Source organism: Phoca vitulina, unplaced genomic scaffold, assembly GCF_004348235.1.
Source record: "Phoca vitulina isolate PV1807 unplaced genomic scaffold, GSC_HSeal_1.0 scaffold30, whole genome shotgun sequence".
Taxonomy (NCBI): Eukaryota; Metazoa; Chordata; class Mammalia; order Carnivora; family Phocidae; genus Phoca; species Phoca vitulina.
In genome coordinates this window covers 10,316,232-10,325,063 of record NW_022589733.1, presented here as the reverse complement: position 1 = coordinate 10,325,063, position 8,832 = coordinate 10,316,232, and the positions used below count along the sequence as shown (strand labels likewise).

At 40.9% G+C, this 8,832-nt stretch overlaps 2 protein-coding genes across 5 annotated transcripts in view; one reads left to right on the top strand and one right to left on the bottom strand.

Moving 5' to 3' along the window:
* Positions 1 to 217, bottom strand: part of CCDC113 (coiled-coil domain containing 113) — an 86,073-nt gene extending 85,856 nt beyond the window's left edge. Inside the window, exon 1 of the mRNA XM_032424519.1 lies at positions 105 to 217. The gene's annotated coding sequence lies outside the window, so the exon portion shown is untranslated. The remainder of the gene's footprint in view (positions 1 to 104) is intronic.
* The window catches only part of CSNK2A2 (casein kinase 2 alpha 2), a 39,951-nt gene continuing 31,237 nt past the window's right edge, over positions 119 to 8,832 (top strand). For 3 of the 4 annotated variants that reach the window (XM_032424524.1, XM_032424525.1, XM_032424526.1), the window contains exon 1: positions 492 to 770. In XM_032424524.1, coding sequence (XP_032280415.1) covers positions 570 to 770 — 201 coding nt within the window. In that variant the 5' untranslated portion in view covers positions 492 to 569. Of the gene's footprint in view, positions 771 to 8,832 lie in introns of all 4 variants that reach the window. The other variant, XM_032424522.1, reaches the window with a different exon arrangement.

Sequence of the window (8,832 nt, the reverse complement as noted above, 5' to 3'; positions counted from 1 at the left end):
CCCCCCCCCCCCCCGCCGCTGCACATGTCCTCGTTTCCTTGTCCCCCCTTCTCCCCGCCTTGCGCACCCCTCTCTCCCCCTTACGCCAAAGAATGCTTTCTTACTGAGAAGTGTAGGGTCCAGGGACCGGAGCCTAATGAAAATGAGAGAGCAGCCCTTCCTCCTTACACTTCTGGGTTTCTATTTGGGGTGGGCAGTCAGCAGCTGTCCTCTGGAGCTATTAAAATTCTCTGTCTTTTTAGTTTTTGAAATGAGGCTGGGTGGGAGGAAATCTTTTAAAGACATCCACATTCTCAAAGCAGGCGCTGTCTACCTTTGGGGTGTGAAGTATAAGGCAGTTGCTGTGGAGCCCCAGGCAGTGGGGCACCCTCTGAGCCTCCAGGATGGATGCTTTGCTCACCCTTCTAGGTTGGCTCAGAGCCGTGCCTTCCTGCCTCTGCTCCCCAAGTTGTGATTGACCAATTAGGTTAGGAGCTGTGAGCAGAGTGAAAGGAGCCAAGTTTATGTTGTGGCTTTCATTTAGGGAATGAGTTGTGTCCTGACGTATAGACGCTTCCAATGCTTGATTAATGGAAGTGACTGGATGGGGGTGTAGAGTGGGCATAGGCTTGGTTAATCCCAAGTCCTGGCATTTATGTGTCACTCTTGCCTTTCACAGTAATCAAGATGATTACCAGCTGGTTCGAAAACTTGGTCGGGGAAAGTATAGTGAAGTATTTGAGGCCATTAACATCACCAACAATGAGAGAGTGGTTGTAAAAATTCTCAAGGTGAGTGCCTTATGAGTGGCATTGAAAATCTTGTGCACGGGTCCCGAGGTAAACTCGAGCCACATTGTAGAATGAGCAGTGCAAGCTCTCATTTCACACATCTTCTGTCTGATGTCCCTTTGCTACTCCTCCCACCTATTTTCCTTCTTCCTTTGAAGAAAGTATGTAGACCTGTTTGAAATCAAAGCATGATCGTTGAGGAACGTACTTGTCCTGAAATGTCATTGTGGGCTCCCAAAGTGAAAATTCCAAAGGGGTCCATTTGTTACAAAAAGAAATAGGGATTCATATGAAAGAAAAGTTTTTCCAGTGAAGATCCCATCAATTCAAGGGCTCCTTGAGCACGGAGTTTGTTACCCTTGGTGCTTAAAATGATTCCAGAAAGAAAGTTGGAAGAAATTAGGGCAGCTCCAAAGATGAGTTTGAAGCTTGGGTAGAAACACCTCAGTGGATGATCAGTTGATTCGTCTCCTTTGGCAGTAAAAGTGTGTCAGGTGGGGTTGGATATGGTGAACCAATAGTGCCCAGAAGGTTCATTGTTGCTTATCAAATAGTAAAAGTGAAATTGGGAGCAGTAGAAGAGTACGCTTACAATCGCTAAAATTAATAGTTGAAACAAGCAGTCTTTGTGTCTGGTTTAGTCGCGCTAAGTTTGATAAAGATATTTTGTTGTCTCTTCGGTGAAGACAGGATCTTAATGAGCATGAAGAGTTGGCTAAATTCTCCTTCAGGTAGCTGGTTGGATGGCTTTAATAATATTTTATAGGGCGTACTAAAAAAAAAAGGGTAATTCTAGACTCCGTGAAGGGTCTTCATCGTTGCCAGATCATTTAATGTGTGTGCATGTCATTCAGTGAAATATCGAAAAGACTAAAGAATGATTAATATAAGCACTTTTGCATATACAAGATTTCCAGTGTGGCCATTTTGGAGAAGCTCTGTGAATAAGGATATGGAATTGGAAAGCTGTTTTTGTGTCTTAAGGATAGAGTTAGGGCAGCTGTGTCCCTGGTTAGTATGAGGGGTCAGGCTTACGCTGTCTGAAAATCAGTTTTCAGAAAAGTGATCAGCTCTGTTACTCAGTACCATCCGAGCCTAGTGATGCAGAAGCAGAGTTGCAGTAGACAGAAGTAGGCAAAGTTATCTGTGCCCTCAGAGGCACTGGGGGTGAGAAGTGAGGAATTGATACTAAAGATGTGGAGTTTGACTTTCCTCTTCCCCAAATGTGAATTGGACCTGAAAAGTCACATGTTTTTTTTTTTTTCTTTACAAGCATAAATATTTAAAGAAATGTTCCCTTCAGGGAAGTCACCTGGGTAAGCCATATGATTTTTTCCTTTATACATAAGCATAAATGTTTTTAATGTAAGCTGCTTAAAATCTTTCTAGGAAGTGAGCAAGGCATAAATTGAACTTAGGAATATCCATATTCCGCTGCTGTGCATTTGGAAGAATGAACTGCTGACTCCGGAACAATTTCAGAAAAATAACTAAACTTTTATGCAATAGCAACATTTTTAGAATACGTGTGTAACTTCCTGTGGTGTCTTTTTTGGAGGAATGGCCTTTAGGTATATATATAAGTGACAGCACATTCATGCAAGAGAACATCGAGTTGCTCTTTAGTCTTCCTTCTAGAGATCTTCATAGCATCCGTTCCTGGATAGTTTTCCCCCTAAAGATTCACAGGATATGTTTAGGGAACCCAACGTGGAAGCTAAAGGTTATTTTTACGGACAAGAAACCTAGGCACAAGAAAACTTACCTGATACCACTATGTAGAAATGACCCTTAGCCAGAACTGTTTCCTACGTCTTCCTCTCTTTCCTCATTTTAGCATGGGTTTGTAAGAGCTTCAGAATAAGTTCCCGTGTTCTGGAATAAGACTTGGGAGGCTCCTTGGATGCTCTAGTTAATGAAGTGTTCCTTGTATCTTTTCCATACAAGTTCTTTTCAGGGTACAGCCTGAACCAACTTCGTTGCCACTGGTGAAAACCACCCTCACTTTTTTTTTTCAAAGCCCTGTGGCATTTCTATCCAGATTTTGTTCTATCTGAAGGATGGGGTAAGAATCTACTAATGGTATTGTGGTTTTCTCGTTTTCACAGGCTACATTAAAGTGGATTAAAAGTATTGTTTGTTTGTTTGTTTTTAAAAAAGGACAGGGTCTTGATCCCAAGTTGTGCACCCCTATTCAGATAAGTTATGACTAACATCTGCTGTTACAGTGTTTGGTCATAGGACATTAGGTCCTTAACAGAGTACCAGCTGCTCATAATTTAGAGGAATTTAGAAAAAACTTCCTCTTCATAAAAGGCCTACTATATTTCAACGGCAGGAAGGAACTTATGTATTCATGTACACACAGTGACCGAGATAGAAGGTATATTCCTTGAAGACAGGGCTGTCTTCCCTTTTGGTGAATAACATTTTCCTTCAGTTCTTTCCAGTATATGAGGATGGTCAGATGGTGAATGACCACAGAGGAATTCTATCATTTAATTTGTATCCATGGACTTTTTTTTTTAGTATTTTTTTTGGTCAAAACATATTGGAGCTCTTTTTTTTTTTTTTTTTTTTTAATTTTTTTATTGTTATGTTAATCCCCATACATTACATCATTAGTTTTAGATATAGTGTTCCATGATTCATTGTTTGTGCATAACACCCAGTGCTCCATGCAGACATATTGGAGCTCTTAAGAGGTTTTAGGAATTTAGAAGTTGGTGAGCAAAATTTTACTGTCTATTTTGAAGTGAAATTCTGAAGTTGAAATTTTTTAAATGTTCCAGTCCATAGGAAGGTTATATCTTTTTTGGCCAAAATTGTTTTGAGGAGAAAAAAAAAAGAGAGGGTGGATGGAAAGGGTTAACAGGAGGGCAGAAATCCACTTTAGTGCTGAAAGTTTCATCTTTTGATTCCGAACAATCCATTGCTCAGTTCCTTTGTAGTACCTCTTAGGAAGGTATACATAGAAATAAAAGCATTTGGCCATTTCGGACAACTTGTGGCATTTTGTGGGCACCACCTATGTGTGGATTTCAGCTCTTCTTGGGATCCTTCAAGTGAAAACTACTATTTCCTAAATAGAATTAAGAGCAATACTGTTTTTAAATAAACGTGTACAGTGTTTTGAACCCATGCTGCCCTGACTTGGAAATTCTCATATAAGAGAATGAGTTGGTAGTCTGTTGATAGTCTTATTTCATAAAGAGTTGGGCAAATCCATTTTTCCCCCGGAGGTCAGTTCGCAAGATTAAAACAAGGAATGGTGGTAATACAAGTTACTTTTTAAGTGGGCTTAGCATATTTGTGGATGTTTCTAAAATGTGCGGTGAGGAGGTGGTGTTAAAAGAAGGATGGGAGGCCTGCCAGTGACCCGTCTTGTGGGGTTACTTCAGAGTGAGCAGGCGACTTCTAGGTTGTATCAAAGTGATGTTCACTCATGCTGGTGCAGGGCTTTCTCCTTTATTTCTGCTTTCTCCGGTGGTAGTTTTTTTCCCTCCAGGTACTTTGTTAGGCAAATGTACCAAGACATCATCTTCCTGAAGCAAGACATTAGTATTAATTTATCTGAAGTTTTTGTGATTTTTTTTTTTTTTAGTTCCCACAAATGTCTTACGGTACAAAAGTAGTTAAAATGGTATTATGAAAGTGTTACTAACATCAAAAATAGTATAAATTTTTAAAATTATGTGTGAACTAGTCAGTGCTGTTTCTTTTTTCTTTTAAGATTTTATTTATTTGGGGCGCCTGGATGGCTCAGTCGTTAGGCGTCTGCCTTCGGCTCAGGTCATGATCCCAGGGTCCTGGGATCGGGCCCCGCATCAGGCTCCCCACTCAGCGAGGAGACTGCTTCTCCCTCTCCCTCTCCCTGCTGCTCCACCTACTTGTGCTTGCTCTCTGTCAAATAAATAAATAAAATATTTTTTAAAAAAACTTTGATGGAGAAGAGAGAGAGATTGCATGCGCGCGTGCAAGTGCAAGCAGGGTGGGGAGGGGCAGAGGGAGAGATAATATCAAGCAGACTCCTCACTGAGTGCAGAACCTGATGTGGAGCTCCATCTCACGACCCCGAGATCATGACCTGAACTGAAACCTAGAGTCGGATACCCAACCAACTGAGCCACCCAGGCGCCTTAGTCATTGCTGTTTCCAATATTGTGGTTGTAGGGTCTGAGCTTGAGAGAGTGGTGAAACAGAATCATGAAATGAGGGAGCAGAGAAACCTTAGAACCCAAACCCTTTTTACAGATAAACTGAGACCCAGAGCATGCAGTTTGCTCAGAGTCACATGGTTAGGGGGTGGAAGCACTAGGGTCCTGGTCCTCTGCCCCTGTCATGGATCTTGTAGATATGAGAAGCAGTTAGGACATTTGCTGGGTATTTGGCTTCTTGAGGTGTTGAACTGTACTGGAAGGATGGATAAACACTCACTAGAAGTCAAATGAATTTGTTTCTAATGGTTTTGGGGATTGGGATTCTTCTGGAAGGAAATGCTTGACTTGGACAGGTACTAGATGGAGTGTGGAACAGATGAATACCCAGAGAACTATAGGGACCCAGCCAGGGGCTCTCTGGTTTGGGTCTGCAGCAGCGTGGTGAATGCGTAAGTGAAATGTTATTTTGCTCTCTTGGTTTGAAGCCACAATAACCAGTGTGTTTATACTTTTTTAACCCATACAGTTCCCTCATCATGATGACTTGGCAGATTTGGGTGCTAACACCTTTATCCCTCTAATATATTAGGGTTGGAGAGTGAGCCATTTGTAAAAAGACTATCTTGACATAGAGGACCCATTTTCATGTGTACAGTGTGGCTGTAGATAGTTTCTAGAGCCTGATTTTAGGATCTGCCCCCTCATGATGAGGGCAGTATAGTGTTAAGAAGTGCTGTAAATGGAGGGCAGGAGACTTGGGTTCTAGAACCAGCATCCTCATTTATACCCAGTTGACTCTTTCTTCGTATCAATAAAATGGATATATGTTTCTTGTGGAACTCACAGGCTGTTGGGAGAATTAAATGAGATCTGGAGAGATGGGGAGGTAGATGACAGTGTTTGAGTCATCTACACAGGGCTCCTTTCCCGAAAGTGGCCCTGGAAGTAGACTGCCTGCGATCAGATGGGCATTCCCAACACTTTGCAGCTCTGTGACCTTGAGCAGTTATTTAAACTCTGCCTCAGCGTCCTCATGTAAAAGTGCACCAATAGTAACTCTTAAAATACTATTAAAAGTGGATTAAATGTGCTTAAAACAGTGCCTGGCACTTAGAAAGCAATAAAGTATGGTTCTAATAACAGTATTTCAGGTGGGCCACGTGAATGATTTCAGAGGGCAAAACCAGTAGTAGAAAGGACTGTACCACTCTCTTGATGAGATTCAAAAGCCCTACTGTATGCCTTGCTTTTTTAAATTAAAACACACCCACCCCCCTGACAATAAACAGTCTCAGGGAGTCGATAATGTAACTGGAAAGATGGGACTTTAAAGATTAAGGGGAGAGTTGCTGTGAACAATTAATATTGCTAAGGTAATGTTTATATTTGGGTCAGTTGCAGTGGATTTGAGAGATGCTCCCAAGGTAGTAAAATAAATGCTGTCATCGAGGCTGAACTTCTCTTCCTTACTCTGTCCTTCATCCCTGGCAACCAGTGTTCATTGTGATTGTTTACTGCAGGTGACGAAACTAATCTATCTGTTGTCACTGTGCACTGGAATAAAAGTGATTCCAGATTTGGAAGTTCTACGCCACCCTCCTGCCTGTCTTGAATTTATTAATTCAGTTGTGCTTAGAAAGAAATGAAAATGGGACTTTGCCTGTTAACATTTGCTGGGACTTATTGAGGTCCTAATTCTTATGCCCTTTGTATATGTTAGTTCACAAATTCAATCACAATCAAATGCTAGTAGTTGAAATCATTCTCAGATCTGGCTTCTTAAAAATCAGCCTTAAGTAAATAGGACCGATCACTGACTTCATTAACTAAGCAGCCCATCACTAAGTTTCTCTTTTAAGTTTTTCAATGTTGGTCAATAGGGAGAGAGAAGTAGTATCTTAACTCTTGGATTATGTTGAACAAGGTTGTCCTGAATAGCTGGGACTCTCCACCATGTGGGCTGAAACCTTTGGGAAAGTTCCTTCCTTCCACCTGCTCACTTTTTCTCTCTTTCTTTCTCTTTCTCTCTTTCTTGTTTTTTCCTTCCCTCCCTCCCTTTCCTTCCTTTCCTAAGCTCATGCACAGAAAATTTCAAATTGAGTTTTTTCCTTTTAAACATTCTCTCTAGGTGTGTGCCAGAATTCATTTATTACTGAAACTTGATTTAATACTTTAATTTCTTTCTTTCTTTTTTTTAGCATTTTGCCATTTTGCTCTACTAGACTTTGAGTAAAAAAGAATATTGGGAAACAGCTGAACTGACTCATTTTGAATCTTTTAAACAGATATTCTCTGAATTGAAATAAATGAACCTTAACTGGGAGAGACTTTGTGTAGCAGGATGAAATGATGAGACTATGATGGAAGTGTGGTATTTTCTCTGTGTAGCTGCAGGTGGATGAATGCAAACGCTGGGCTACAGGCTCAAAGCATTCTTATTTTCATAAAATCCTTGATCTGTTGTCCATAGGATGTGAAGGGTCTTCCTTTATGAATTCTAACCTTTTCTCTTAATTCTGTTTACAGCATTAAAATGATCACTTTCATTCCCAGGGAGCTCATTGGTTTTTTAGCTTCTAGAGCATCTCCCAGGTTCGGAAGAATAAGCTTGAGGCTAAAGGGAGTTCCCTGTGGTCTGGTTCCTGTAGAGAATAGACGTCCATGCTTTGGAGGAGTATCCTGGGCTGTAGGTCACTTTCTTTTTTATAATCTCTTGGTCTTTTGTCAGGATGTGAGGACTCCAGGTGCTGTGTGAGTCCATTGTGCCACTTGAGAATTGCCCTGCTGTCCCCAGTCTCTAGGTGAGGAAGTTGTTGGACAGGTGACAGTTGGGTAGCAAAATACGCTCCCTTGCTCCCTAAATTACCTGAGGACATAATGAGAGATGCCTTAATCTCAGTGGCATTGTCCAGGAACCGTGTGCCTGCCTGACTTGTTGCTGACTAACAAGAGGGCAAAGCAAGACTTTATATGGGGCATTGTCATAAAGGCAACTTACTTAGTGGGTTAACCCTGTACTAATTCACCATTAGGGGGAGAGCAAGGTTTTCGGTGTATACAGATCTCTGGCTCTGGTGTATTTTTTCCTCTGTGACCACTCTTACAGATCTGTAACTGCTTTCCAACTCTAGAATTTTCTTACATTGAATATACTGGTAGCATTGGCTGAATTTATAGATACAATAGCCAGCTTTTATTCTTCTTTTAACTTTTTGACATAACTTTAGACTTAAAAGTTACAAGAATCCCCATATATCTTTCACCCAGATTTCTCAGATGTTAACATTTGCTTTATGCCTTCTCTCTCTCATATATAAACACACGTATATGTGTGTATAAACGTATGTAATTATGTAAATCACAGTGCTCCTTACTATAGTGTGTATTTCCTAAAAACAAGGACAATTCTTACATAACCCCACAGTGCCATGATCAAAAATCAGAAACTAACATTGATACAAAGCTGTTAGCTAATCTACGGCCCCTGTTCTCATTTGCCAATTGTCTATATAATGTTTTTATAGTAAAAGAAAATCCCAGGTCATGTGTTACATTCAGTTGTCGTATCTTTTTAATCTGGAACAGTTGTTCATTCTGTTTCCTGACATTGACATTTTTGAAGCTTACTTATTCTGTAGTGTGTCCTTCTCTGGCTGTTTTTTTGATCAAGTTGTACTTCATGTTTGAGTACTTTATTTCCCCCAAAGTCTTGGGCTCCCGAATTATGAAAAAGGGAATGAGTACGATTCCTAAGTGGAAGTGGGAGAGAGAGACAGTAGCCAGATCTACTCTCCCGGGAACCCTGACAAAGCTTTGGAGTGGACATGAGTGTGGCAGCTGGCTTGGAAGAATGCAGCTAGATTCCAGTCTGTCAGTCAAGCACCCTGTTAGAGGTGATGCAG